We start from the raw sequence: 15,496 nt of genomic DNA, 5'->3' as shown, positions 1-15,496 counted from the left end.
AAGGCTCTCCAGAGGGTAGTGAGGTCTGCACAACGCATCACCGGGGGCAAACTACCTGCCCTCCAGGACACCTACACCACCCGATGTTACAGGAAGGCCATAAAGATCATCAAGGACAACAACCACCCGAGCCACTGCCTGTTCACCCCGCTATCATCCAGAAGGCGAGGTCAGTACAGGTGCATCAAAGCTGGGACCGAGAGACTGAAAAACAGCTTCTATCTCAAGGCCATCAGACTGTTAAACAGCCACCACTAACATTGAGTGGCTGCTGCCAACACACTGACACTGACACTGACTCAACTCCAGCCACTTTAATAATGGGAATTGATAGGAAATGATGTAAAATATATCACTAGCCACTTTAAACAATGCTACCTAATATAATGTTACATACCCTACATTATTCATCTCATATGCATACGTATATACTGTACTCTATATCATCTACTGCATCCTTATGTAATACATGTATCACTAGCCACTTTAACTATGCCACTTTGTTTACATACTCATCTCACATGTATATACTGTACTCGATACCATCTACTGTATCTTGCCTATGCTGCTCTGTACCATCACTCATTCATATATCTTTATGTACATATTCTTTATCCCCTTACACTGTGTATAAGACAGTAGTTTTGAAATTGTTAGTTAGATTACTTGTTGGTTATTACGGCATTGTCGGAACTAGAAGCACAAGCATTTCGCTACACTCGCATTAACATCTGCTAACCATGTGTATGTGACAAATATAATTTGATTTGATTTGATTTAGTTTGATGCTGTATGTTCTCTAGAAGAGTCACACAGTACCTCAGGCAGAGAGACAGACTTTTGATAAGTACACTCCGGATACAGTAAGCCAGTAAATGTCAGAGCGGCCATCTTTTTCAAACAGCTGTCTGCATTCCAGCTGTGAGTGGAGAGAAGGCCGCATGCCGGAGATAGTTTCGCTGGGCTGAGTCACAGACTATAGATTGTAGTGTAACAGATTCCAGTACACACAGGGATTCTCTGCACAGCTATGCTCAACCCGGTCTGTATTGACAGCCTTGCTAATTTTAGGCCCCAACTGGGGAGGGAGAGGGAGAGAGAGAGAGAGAGAGAGAGAGAGAGAGAGAGAGAGATAATATTCATTCATTCATGCCACAATGGTAGTCCAGAGAGACATTTTCCCCTGGGACTTGTGTGCAAAATACCATACATCAGTTTCCACCAGAGGTTGGAGAAGCTACCCATTTGTTTTAGATAACATGTTATTTTTTGTGGAACTACTGGGTTTTGTCTCTGTGAGGAAATTCTCTTGACTTTCCCCCTCTGATCATTGTTGGTTTTCACCTTGCTTCATTGGCCATGAAAGTTGACTAATTCTGGTTGAAACATTTTTACTCCTCTGAGAAATAAATTACCTTGAAATGATGGCTTGAATAATTCATATTTCTGCTTACTACGAAGATAGAGAAATGTAAAATGTTCATGATATTTCAAGCAAATATATAGTATGGCTACATTTACAACATTTTATGATTATAATTTCCTGTATCAGAAAGGATTTCCTGACCTTCATGGGTGACACAATCTATCTTGTTCTATTTTCTTGTTCGGCAGTAATGTCTGACTCTGCTGTTGCAATATTAATCCAACAGAAGACTGCTGTGCTGAACCAAACTCCCTCTGTTCAGCCTGGACTATCTGTAATCCTGCCATAGGAACTGCCACAGCAATAGACACCTTTGTCTTTTTTTTCTCCCAGGCTAATTTTATCACGGTGTAACAATAGTGATTGTGTTTTATGGAAATATGGTGCACAGTAGCCTACATGTTGTATGACATCTCTTCAGTGCTGTATCTTACGAATGTTGTAGTTAGAGCGCATCATTTGGGCTGAAGCAATGTCAGCCCATCTTGTATAATTAAGTAGTACTAGTAACACAAGTGTAATGAATACAAAAAAACCCGGCTTTTCTCAAGAGTGGAATTGACTTGCTATGGATGGAGGCCATCCTTTTAAGATAAGCCTATAACTCAGGGCCGTATTCCATTTGTCACGTTGGCATAAATGATTCGGGAGACAGGCACAGGAATGCGTAATAGCTTTTTTTATTTGGCCCAAATTACGGCGTGTCGTGTAAAGGCACGGGGATGAAGACCAAACAAACATGTACACAAAACACGGGATTGAAACCCAAACAAAAGAGTGAGGAGTACCTCGAAAAAATAACACTAGCACAGTGATTACCACATGGGATGAAACCCATAATCATCTGCGCAATCCACAAGGGCACGAAAGTCCAAAACATACAGCACAGGTACTCACACGCACCAACGGACATTGGAACAATAATCAACAAGGCCGTGGAAACCAAAGGGCACATATATACAAATACTAATCAGTGGGAATAGTGTGCGTGATGAATGTTCCGGAGGGAACCCGTGACACCATTAAACCTACAGTAGTAATACGGTGAAGAGAAGAATGTTCTTGCCACGGGGGGAAAGCATTTAAAGGGGAATTACACACCAAAACAAAAAATGGTATTCTGGAGTGATTTAAGCGTTGACATGGACACAGAACATCCATTTTCGTTGTTTCTTTATGAATAATTGTAATATTGAGAGTTTAAAAAAAGACATATCCCAAACCAGGAAAAAGAAAACAGAGAAAACAGAATTTAAAAAAAACACAAAATATAATTTTATGGGTCCTGTCATACCAAATACTGTTTATGAACCAAACACATCTCTTGGACCCGGGGAAGACATGCTTGCGACTTCTTTCATTTAAAAAAACGTAGCTCTCATGCTAGAAAAGGTTGGAGTCCCCTGACTTACACTGTGTAAATGAAACATTCTTGACTTAGTAGTATTTTTTTGTACATTACACTGTTCAGTCAGAAACAAGGAAGGCATACCTGGGTTTGATTGAATAGGGCTCCTAGAAACTAAGCCCTTTTTCTACCCACCCAGAGTCAGATGAAGTCCTTGGATACCATGTTAATGTCTCTGCATGGTCAACGCAGCACATGCAACAATGATGACGACAACGATGCTGTACCAGTAGACTCCCAGTCATTGCTCACGGAACTACCTTCAAACACAGAGAAATGTTTATTCATATTCATCTGACTCTGGTTAGTAGAAAAAGAGTTTAATTGCCCAAAAATACAAATAAAGGACTTCATTTAGGGCTGGGTGGTATACCGGATTTTATGATATACCGGTATTGATGCACGGACCTGTTTGGGTTTTTACTTTACCTTCTATAACGGTATTTAGCCCACCTGTACATCGCCCATCTATAATTTAGCCCAAACAACTACCTCTTTCTCTACTGTATGTATTTATTTATTTTGCTCCTTTGCACCCCAGTATTTTTATTTCTACTTTGCACATTCTTCCACTGCAAATCTACCATTCCAGTGTTTTACTTGCTATATTGTATTTACTTTGCCACCATGGCCTTTTTTTTGCCTTTACCTCCCTTATCTCACCTCATTTGCTCACATTGTATATATATACATATATAGACTTATTTTTCTACTGTATTATTGACTGTATGTTTGTTTTACTCCATGTGTAAGTCTGTGTTGTTGTGTGTCGAACTGCTATGCTTTATCTTGGCCAGGTCGCAATTGTAAATGTGAACTTGTTCTCAACTTGCCTACCTGGTTAAATAAAGGTGTGGGGGGGGGGGTATGCCGTGATATGCCGTGTGTAAACGTCCGTTTTTATATTTTACTCCGCCACTTGAGTCATCTCTCTGCTCTGGCTTTCTCCACGCCGCTTTCCACACAGACCTAGCCCCGCCCCCTGTCACTCAATGAGCGCATTTGTTGTTCCTCTACCACGTGACACTTCGGTTCAGTCTGCATGGTCAACGCAGCACATGCAACAATGATGCCGACAACGATGCTGTTTTGCTTATTATAAATCCTCTAGCGTTCTATAATTACACTATTAATTTGTGTTTCATACATCTTTTCTTAGCAAGTTGGGTCTAAATCTTGTTAGCCACTAATGCTAATTGCTATTGGTCTGGCTAGATAGCTAGCAAATACATTTACTGAGTCAGAGCAAACCAATTAGCTATACATCCTGATAATACCAGTGATGGTGTAGACCCAAATCAGCATGTTGTTTGTGCAACAGTATCTTCTAAATCAAAGAGGAATACGTGAGGCATGACTATGTTAGCTACTTGAAGTAGCTAAGAGAAAACAATCAATGTAGCCAAAGATTATAGGGTCTCCTAGGAAACGCTTACCAACACTTTGGTCCTAACCTGTCACAATAACTCCTCCCTGGCAATTCCATTGTCATGTCAAACAACACTGTATGCAAAGTGACCACTATCATATTCTTACTAAAATTACAATAGTCATTCTATTTCCATGATTCCAACAGTTCACCTAAGTCTTTTGCTCTAAATCGCAAGACATTGCAACATTTGTTTAAAAAAAGGCCTAGATTGTATCGTGCAGCACTACGTGGCCGTGTGAAAATTATCTCAAATGAGGGCAGGAAACACAGAAAATGGTTTTGGGTTGAAGTTGAATTGAACAGTATAAACCAATTAGAATGGAGAAAGACTCATTGAAATCACTTAGAATGAATGTGTTGCAACCTTAGGATCACTCACTACTCATAAAGTACCTTAGGGTCACTCACTACTCATAAAGTACCTTAGGATCACTCACTACTCATAAAGTACCTTAGGATCACTCACTACTCATAAAGTACCTTAGGATCACTCACTACTCATAAAGTACCTTAGGATCACTCACTACTCATAAAGTACCTTAGGATCACTCACTACTCATAAAGTACCTTAGGATCACTCACTACTCATAAAGTACCTTAGGGTCACTCACTACTCATAAAGTACCTTAGGATCACTCACTACTCATAAAGTACCTTAGGATCACTCACTACTCATAAAGTACCTTAGGGTCACTCACTACTCATAAAGTACCTTAGGATCACTCACTACTCATAAAGTACCTTAGGATCACTCACTACTCATAAAGTCCCTTAGGGTCACTCACTACTCATAAAGTACCTTAGGATCACTCACTACTCATAAAGTACCTTAGGATCACTCACTACTCATAAAGTACCTTAGGATCACTCACTACTCATAAAGTACCTTAGGATCACTCACTACTCATAAAACCTTAGGATCACTCACTACTCATAAAGCACCTTAGGATCACTCACTACTCATAAAGCACCTTAGGATCACTCACTACTCATAAAGTACCTTAGGATCACTCACTACTCATAAAGTACCTTAGGATCACTCACTACTCATAAAGCACCTTAGGATCACTCACTACTCATAAAGCACCTTAGGATCACTCACTACTCATAAAGCACCTTAGGATCACTCACTACTCATAAAGCACATTTAGAACCTATATTATTAAAAAACAAAATACCTTCAAATAATGTCATACCATCCTTTTTTTTTATACCGTGATATGATATTTGGGCCATATAGCCCAGCCCTAACTTAATTGCAAGATCTCTTTAACTCTTAGTGCCTGATTTCATCCCTGACCCTCCATGGAAGAAAGGTGACATGGGGAAAGACAATCCTATGCTTCTTTCAGAGATCTGAAAATATCCCCCAGCACGTCACAGCTATGTTAGAGGATTTTATCGTTCCCTAGGGGTCAGTGGGGCTGTCTCAGAACATGACTCCCATCATTACCCATCAGCCTCTGAGAAGCGGAGCATGCTGGGGGATATTTTTAGATCTTTGAAAGAAACGAGAGGCGGAGGGAAAAGAAAGGAAACCAAGCTGTTGCCTTCTTGCTGTTTACTAACATTTGTTTGAATTGGTGTAAAAGTGTGATTGATATGAGATTGTCCTCAGCTTTTGTCAGCTTTTTTCTTCTCTATCACAAATGTTTTCCCAAATTCTAGCAGTGAGGTAAAAGCCTACCCATTGGTTAAAAACAAGAATAAAACGATGGGCTCCAACAAAACTGTCCTGTTAAAAGTGAGAGTATGAGCTGGCTAGGTCCAATTATCAGTATGGCGATATACACTATATATACAAAAGTATATGGACACCCCTTCGAATTAGTGGATTTGGCTATTTCAGCCACACCCTTTGCTGACAGGTGTATAAAAATCAAGCACACCGCCATGCAATCTCCATAGACAAACATTAGCAGTAGAATGGCCTTACTGAAGAGCTCAGTGACTTTCAACATGGTACCGTCATAGGATGCCACCTTTTCCAACAAGTCAGTTCGTCAAATGTCTGCCCTGCTAGAGCTGCCCCGGTCAACTGTAAGTGCTGTTATTGTGAAATGGAAACGTCTAGGAGCAACAACGGCTCAGCCGCGAAGTGGTAGGCGACACAAGCTCACAGAATGGGACCGCAGAGTGCTGAATCACTTAGCGCGTAAAAATCGTCTGTCCTCGGTTGCAACACTTATTACCGAGTTCCAAACTGCCCCTGGAAGCAACGTCAGCACAAGAACTGTTCGTCTGGAGCTTCATGAAATGGGTTTCCATGGCCGAGCAGCTGCACACAAGCCTAAGAAAAACATGCTCAATGCCAAGCGTCGGCTGCAGTGGTGTAAAGCTGGCCGCCAATGGACTCTGGCGCAGTGGAAACGCGTTCTCTGGAGTGATGAATCACGCTTCACCATCTGGCAGTCCGACGGACTAATCTAGGTTTGGCGGATGCAGGAGAACGCTACCTGCCCCAATGCACAGTGCCAACTGTAAAGTTTGGTGGAGGAGGAATAATGGTCTGGTTTTTCATGGTTCAGGCCCCTCACTTCCAGTGAAGGGAAATCTTAACGCCACATCATACAATGGCATTCTAGAGAATTCTGTGCTTCCAACTTTGTGGCAACAGTTTGGGGAAGGCCCTTTCCTGTTTCAGCATGACAATGCCCCCGTGCACAAAGCAATGGCCATACAGAAATGGTCTGTCGAGATCTGTGTGGAAGAACTTGACTGGCCTGCAACCCCATCGAAAACCTTTGGGATGGATTGGAACGCCGACTGCAAGCCAGGCCTAATCGCCCAACATCAGCGCACGATCTCACTAATGCTCTTGTGGGAGTCCCCGCAGCAATGTTCCAACATCTAGTGGAAAGCCTTCCCAGTGGAGTGGAGGCTGTTATAACAGCAAAGGGGGGACAAACTCCATATTAATGCCCATGATTTTGGAATGAGATGTTTGACGGGCACTTTTGGCTATTTAGAGTACCACGCATTTCTAAGATCCACAAATCCCTGATTTACATTAGAGAGGGTCTGTAGAGACACACACACACCACACCACACACACACACACACACACACACACACACACACACACACACACACACACACACACACACACTAATATAGGTAATTTCAGCCTGGAATGTAGGGTTTATTGAGCTCATTCCCTTCACTACTCCAACAGCAGACTCATCACTACTCCTACAGCAGACTCATTACTACTCCTCCAACAGACTCATCACTACTCCTACAGCATACTCATTACTACTCCTACAGTAGACTCATCACTACTCCTCCAGCAGACTCATCACTACTCCTCCAGCAGACTCATCACTACTCCTCCAGCAGACTCATCACTACTCCTCCAGCAGACTCATCTCTACTCCTACAGCAGACTCATTACTACTCCTACAGCAGACTTATCACTACTCCTACAGCAGACTCATTACTACTCCTACAGCAGACTCATTACTACTCCTACATCAGACTGTAGGAGTAGTTAAAAAGGATGTTCCACTCCCCACTTTTACCCTTCCGACTTTACCTTTGGAGAGATATCCGTTTCCCCATCAGTCAACAGGCCACAAATCAGAGCGGTTAATTTCAAAGTCTACTGCCCTGGTTTAATGTGGCCGTAAATTCTATTGGATTCTATCCGCTCAAGGACACTCTTTTTACCTCTTTGAATTATCCACTGATGTTTAGTTCTTTGCCTTGTCAATGCACTATTTTCTGTAATGTTTAGAGAAATGTGTCTATTGTTTTGAAGAAAATACACATTCTTTCTCTATATGTTAATTGGAATGGATTATACAATATTTGCAGTCACCGTTAGACTAATGAAGCTAAGGTCATGCAAGTGAGGGAAACGTTGTCTAGTTTCAAAAAAACATTTTGGATCATGTTCTAATGAGCATTTTTAGCATTAGTCTAAAATTCTGTGTGATTCGTTTGTTAATATCTGACAACATCCACACTGGCAGGTGGAGCGTCTTTACAAATCAATGCTAATATCTGACCAGAATCTCACCGCAGTGTTACGTTGTTCTCATTTCTATCCAGGCATTGTTGATTATAATTTACATTATTAGGATCATTTGCATCAGGCCTATGTTCTAATCTAGATCAGAAATTAGCCATCTTTCTCTAGCATTTTGTTTAATTTGCACAGGCATGCTCATGTCGCCTCTTGTCATAGCTAGTCTGCATCACTTCCCTTCCAGCTTTTACATCCGCTTTGCCCTGAAGCTCGGATATGAAAGAATCACTAAAAGTCATTTTGGAGATTGGTCTTTGGTATTGGCGTTTTTATTGCCTACCAATAGTTTCCATGCCAACGGGGTCCTTCTAGCTGGCCTACTCTAATCTGTCACCTGTTTGGTTGGAATAAACAGAGGGAGAGCTTATGGTGTGACATCATGCTGCCTGGCCAACAGTGCACACTGACCTATATTACAGATAGTCGATTAAACCAAGGGAAGGTTCCACAGGCTTACACCCCACAGAGTCCATTTACAACCCTGCAAGGATAAGCCTTCTGTTGAATGCTCTGGAAAGACTGACTAGGGGATGTGTAGTTGGGTGGACCTCGGCGGTCTTTGTAGTGTCTATAGTTTTGCAATGGTGAGCATTTAATTGAATGAATGCATTATGAAATGAATGCAGTGAGTTCAACATCAGTTCATGACGTGTTGCTGAGAGTTTGTTTTTGTAAAATGTTCAAACAACTTCAGTGCAACATCGAGTTGGTTTCTCAGTAAAGCACATGGTCTGTTTCAGTAGTACCTGATGAACCCCGTATACTCTGACTGCCACGGGGCCGCAGTGGCCAGGGTTGGGTAGGTTAAATGTAATCCGTTAGTTACAGTTACTAGTTACCTGTCCAAAATATGTAATCAGTAACGTAACTTTTGGATTACCCAAACTCAGTAACATAATCTGATTACATTCAGTTACTTTTAGATTACTTTCCCCTTAAGAGGCATTAGAAGAAGACAAAAATGTATGTTACCAGTTGAACGACATCTATTGCAGGATAAATCAATGTTAAAGTTGACATATCTGGCCATATATGGATGTTACATTTTACTTTATAGGTTGGTTATGTAGGCTTCTTCTAACCCATCGCTTTCTATTGCATATAATAATATGATTAAATTATATCTTTACATTAAAAACTAAAGTCTATCAGAATTACAATAAATGTTATACCCCTTAATCTTCAAGAATAGGACTTGGAAATATGGAAGTAAAGATTAGCCTAATTGTTTTACCTAAGCATAATCCCAAAACGAAGGATTTATTAGCCAGCCCCACTCTGTTGTTTATGATTTTGTTGTAACCACTCTCAGATTAATAGACAGCTGTGCACGCTAGGACTGACCATCCATGATATCAAAATTATTGTTATAACCATGTTATGAGGCTATACAGCGTTTGTTTATATTTACAATGTTTACAAACATTGGAGAAAAACAAGTTTATATTTTGGGTTCTGATTAGGTATAACAGTTTAATTAAACTCATGAGGCATTTAAAATGATATTCTTCAAGAATCATTGGATATATTTAAATATAATTTATAAGTCCAAAAATGGACACAGCAAACACAGATTGCCCCTTTAAATGTATCAAAAGCATGCAAGTTTGAGCGTGTGTCCATTAGGCCTATGGATTTATATTTTTATCAGCATGAATTAGATTGAGCAATAAAAGCCCCACTTTTATTCCGTAGGCTGGGATCCCCACTATTATTCCATAGGCTGGGATCCCCACTATTATTCCATAGGCTGGGATCCCCACTATTATTCCATAGGCTGGGATCCCCACTATTATTCCATAGGCTGGGATCCCCACTATTATACCATAGGCTGGGATCCCCACTATTATTCCATAGGCTGGGATCCCCACTATTATTCCATAGGCTGGGATCCCCACTATTATTCCATAGGCTGGGATCCCCACTATTATTCCATGGGCTGGGATCCCCACTATTATTCCGTAGGTTGGGATCACCACTATTATTCCGTAGGTTGGGATCCCCACTATTATTCCGTAGGTTGGGATCCCCACTATTATTCCATAGGTTGGGATCCCCACTATTATTCCGTAGGTTGGGATCCCCACTATTATTCCGTAGGTTGGGATCCCCACTATTATTCCGTAGGTTGGGATCCCCACTATTATTCCGTAGGTTGGGATCCCCACTATTATTCTGTGGGCTGGGATCCGCACTGTGTATCTGTTACAAGAGCGCATTTTTCACTGGCTGTCCATCTGGTTTCAAAAACAATGATTGATAGGCAGCTTAAAGTTCTTGAATTCAACCATTATTGAGTTTAAATACACATTTAGATTTGTGAACAGCCATCCACAACAACCACAATCCGTAAGGAGCAAATAGCTGAATGAGAGAGCAGCAGTGTGATTCACATCAATGCGCTATGTAGATATCAATAAGAAGTGATATCCGAATCGCCTGTATGCTAAACCACTGCTCTCATCCTGACCTCCAAGCGTTTATTCAAATTGGATCATCTTTGGATGTCAACAGCAGTTACACCATTACTTGTACATGTCTGTTACTCCCCAACCCTGGTAGGGGCCCTTTGTTGGTGGGGGTGTGTGTGTGCACCTGTCTTCACCTCAATTTTGACAAAACAGTATGTACCTGGGCTTGTCTGATATTTGACACTGTGACTAAAATATTGTTGAAACTGAGTAAAAAATTTTTACATGTTTGGTTGATTATGGGGTCATTTTTAAAACATCCGTGAGTTAAGAGAAGTGGTTTGAATCGTATATTTTTGTCCCATGTTGTGGTTTGAATCGTATATTTTTGTCCCATGTTGTGGTTTGAATCGTATATTTTTGTCCCATGTTGTGGTTTGAATCGTATATTTTTGTCCCATGTTGTGGTTTGAATCGTATATTTTTGTCCCATGTTGTGGGGCACATAGAACTTTAACTATGACTGACAGGGCATCAACAGCTATGACAACCCTGCCACAGCCGTGTGTGTGCGTGTGTGCGCGCGTCCGTCCGTCTGTCCAGCCATGCAGGCCAAAGTTCACATACTAGCGTCTCCCTCGCAGATTCATTACAGCATGGATACGTCATGAATGACACCAATACATATTCACAGTGATTCATGTGAAGTTAGCACATAGGAATCATAAAATGGTAATAGGTTGTTGATATGGTGTCAAATGAACTGTAATGGACTGAAGTGGTTTTTTGGTTTGTTTTTGTAAATAATAAAATCATTTTATATTTTTACCTTACTTTGTCCTTTAAGACAGCTGAATATATCTGACAAGTACTTATCTGACCAGTACTTATCTGACCAGTAGTTATCTGACCAGTAGTTATCTGACCAGTACTTATCTGACCAGTAGTTATCTGACCAGTAGTTATCTGACCAGTACTTATCTGACCAGTAGTTATCTGACCAGTAGTTATCTGACCAGTACTTATCTGACCAGTAGTTATCTGACCAGTAGTTATCTGACCAGTAGTTATCTGACCAGTACTTATCTGACCAGTAGTTATCTGACCAGTAGTTATCTGACCAGTACTTATCTGACCAGTAGTTATCTGACCAGTACTTATCTGACCAGTAGTTATCTGACCAGTAGTTATTGACCAGTAGTTATTGACCAGTAGTTATCTGACCAGTAGTTATCTGACCAGTAGTTATTGACCAGTACTTATCTGACTAGTAGTTATCTGACCAGTAGTTATCTGACCAGTACTTATCTGACTAGTAGTTATCTGACCAGTACTTATCTGACCAGTAGTTATCTGACCAGTAGTTATTTGACCAGTAGTTATCTGACCAGTAGTTATCTGACCAGTAGTTATTGATCAGTAGTTTTTGACCACTAGTTATCTGACCAGTCGTTATCTGACCGGTAGTTATTGACCAGTAGTTATTGACCAGTAGTTATCTGACCAGTAGTTATCTGATCAATAGTTATTTGACCAGTAGTTATCTGGCCAGTAGTTATTTGAACAGTAGTTATCTGACCAGTAGTTTTCTGATCAATAGTTATTTGACCAGTAGTTATCTGACCAGTAGTTATTGACCAGTAGTTATCTGACCAATAGTTATTTGACCAGTAGTTATCTGACCAGTAGTTATTTGACCAGTAGTTATCTGATCAATAGTTCTTTGACCAGTAGTTATCTGACCAGTAGTTATCTGACCAGTAGTTATCTGACCAGTAGTTATTTGACCAGTAGTTATCTGACCAATAGTTATTTGACCAGTAGTTATTTGACCAGTAGTTATCTGACCGGTAGTTATTTGGCCAGTAGTTATTTGACCAGTAGTTATCTGACCAATAGTTATTTGACCAGTAGTTATCTGACCAGCAGTTATTTGACCAGTAGTTATTTGACCAGTAGTTATCTGACCGGTAGTTATTTGACCAGTAGTTATCTGACCAATAGTTATCTTACCAATAGTTATTTGACCAGTAGTTATCTGACCAGTAGTTATTTGACCAGTAGTTATCTGACAATGGCAGCCATCTTTTTGCGTATCAAAAATATAGTACTGTAAATTGTACTCGACTGCTATAGTTGCCAGTTACACGTGACTTTATTTCAATTTGAAAGACACTTGGGGAAAACTGACGGACTGTCACAATGACACATTGAGACATATTAGTGCTGGGGTGAGTGGGAGTTTCTCACAACTCTTCAATCATTTTAATCACAGTCAAACAAGCTTTATCACGGAGAGAAGTACTGTCGTGGCACCTCTGTTTCAACCTTGAAGATATGTCAAATACATCAGTAGTCAAATCAATGCTGACTTTCACATCAAGTGTTTCTTATCATGGCAGCTGCCCTAGATATGTTTGGCATTGGCAGGGAGGAATTGTACTTCATGCAGGTTGTTCTTGATTTATCCCATATTCATCTTTTGACACATATAAGGAAGTGCTCCTCAGATGGACGATGTGGTGGTTGTCAATATGATGATATCCCTGCATTGCTGTACACTCTTAGATAAAAGGGTTTCGAAAGGGTTCTTTCGGCTGTCCCCATAGGAGAACCTTTTTTTGGTTCCAGGTAGAACTCTTTTGGGTTCCATGTTGAACCCTATGTGGAAACCCTATGTAACCCAAAAGGGTTCTGCTTGGAACCAAAACGATTCTATCTGGAACCAAAAAGGGTTCTTCAAAGGGTTATCCTATGGGGACAACCCGAAGAACCCATTCTGTTTTAGGTAGCACTTTATATCTAAGAGCGTAAGCTGTCATTTTGAAGCTATGCACAAAGTATTCAGTTTATTATTATAGCGTATTCTTATAAACGAGTTGGGTCTGAGTTGTAGCTAGACATGCTGACATGTATACATACGGGCAATGTGTTGTACCTGTTTTCTCTGTCCAAATTCTCCCGTCTCACGTTGTGTGTTTTTATTTCCTGTGTCGTAGGGTGAATCGCCATGACGACAGAACCAAATTCAGAGTCTAGCGCGGACCAGCAGGAGGTCAGTGCGGCTCCGCCACTGGAGGCGGACTCTTTTCCCCCGGCTGCCGCCCACAGCACGCCTGTCAGGAAAGAGCAGGTTAGCCACACCCACAAAATACGCACAGTCATCGTCATACAGGAAGTGAATTAGGAAAAGGCTTTTATATTCGATTTAAATGGTTGAATTTGAATGGAAGTCGCATAAACATTTGATACAATATCAAACACCCACATGATAATAAACAAATGTCCAAATATTTCCTTGAACTTTCCTGTCAGATTTATCCGGCAAACCAACTATTTATTCCACTTGACCATTCATGTCACAACCTGTTTGGTCCAAAACAACACATGATCATAATCATAGCTCTTCAACATGCCCACGGTGCTGTGTTAAAACATGTGCCCCACTGTCCAGAACGGCGACGAGAGAGCGGAGGGAGGCGTGGTCCCACAGGGGAATCAGCTGGAGCCATCGCAGGCGGAGGAGGACAGGACCTCGTACAGGTCGTCCACCAGTAAGCTGTCCAGGTCTCCCGGTGGAGGACGGAGTGTCCGCAGCTCCAGGAACATGCAGTGCAAGGTCACCCTGCTTGATGGCTCCGCCTACACCTGCATGGTGGAGGTGGGTTTGTTTCGCTGTTTGGGGAGAGGAGTTTAGGAGGTAGGTTTTGATTTATTTAAAATGATTTCACTTTTATTTAACTAGACAAGTCAGTTAAGAAAAAATTCCTATTTACAATGACGGCCTACACTGGCCAAACCCGGACGACGCTGGGCCTATTGTGCGCCGCCCTATGGGACTCCCAATCATGGCCGGTTGTGATACAGTAAGTGGGTTGGTGTGTGTGTGTGTGTGTGTGTGTGTGTGTGTGTGTGTGTGGCAGAGTTCACCAGGGATAGAGATGGGGTGGTCAGAGATGGCAGGACCTTAATGTATCAAAGTTAGTCTCACTGATATTTCTTTATTTTCTTTATTTAACCATTATTTTTATCAGGGAGTCATACTGAGACTGAGGTCTCTTTATTTTATCAGGGAGTCATACTGAGACTGAGATCTCTTTATTTTATCAGGGAGTCATACTGAGAATGAGATATCTTTATTTTATCAGGGAGTCATACTGAGACTGAGATCTCTTTATTTTATCAGGGAGTCATACTGAGACTGAGATCTCTTTATTTTATCAGGGAGTCATACTGAGACTGAGATCTCTTTATTTTATCAGGGAGTCATACTGAGACTGAGATCTCTTTATTTTATCAGGGAGTCATACTGAGACTGAGATCTCTTTATTTTATCAGGGAGTCATACTGAGACTGAGATCTCTTTATTTTATCAGGGAGTCATACTGAGACTGAGATCTCTTTATTTTATCAGGGAGTCATACTGAGACTGAGATCTCTTTATTTTATCAGGGAGTCATACTGAGACTGAGATCTCTTTATTTTATCAGGGAGTCATACTGAGACTGAGATCTCTTTATTTTATCAGGGAGTCATACTGAGACTGAGGTCTCTTTATTTTATCAGGGAGTCATACTGAGACTGAGATCTCTTTATTTTATCAGGGAGTCATACTGAGACTGAGATCTCTTTATTTTATCAGGGAGTCATACTGAGACTTACTCCAAGGTGGCATAGCAGTTCAGACGTCTTTTGTCCTCGTCTTGTCGTGTCCTGTATATATATATATTTACAACTTTTTTCACATACATTTTATTTTTATTTTCCATCAACTCATCTTCAAAACACT

General features: G+C 40.9%; 1 protein-coding gene across 9 annotated transcripts in view; it reads left to right on the top strand.

Moving 5' to 3' along the window:
• Positions 1-15,496, top strand: part of LOC112215320 (band 4.1-like protein 3) — a 120,317-nt gene that overhangs the window by 41,653 nt on the left and 63,168 nt on the right. For all 9 annotated transcript variants that reach the window (XM_042298770.1, XM_024374257.1, XM_042298771.1 and 6 more), the window contains exons 2-3: positions 13,707-13,840; positions 14,162-14,368. In XM_042298770.1, the coding sequence (XP_042154704.1) occupies positions 13,718-13,840; positions 14,162-14,368 (330 nt within the window). In that variant the 5' untranslated portion in view covers positions 13,707-13,717. The remainder of the gene's footprint in view (positions 1-13,706; positions 13,841-14,161; positions 14,369-15,496) is intronic.

The sequence above is a fragment of the Oncorhynchus tshawytscha genome, linkage group LG16, assembly GCF_018296145.1.
Source record: "Oncorhynchus tshawytscha isolate Ot180627B linkage group LG16, Otsh_v2.0, whole genome shotgun sequence".
Lineage (NCBI taxonomy): Eukaryota > Metazoa > Chordata > Actinopteri > Salmoniformes > Salmonidae > Oncorhynchus > Oncorhynchus tshawytscha.
The sequence above is the reverse complement of the archived record's forward strand: the minus strand, read 5'-3'. Positions and strand labels throughout refer to the sequence as shown.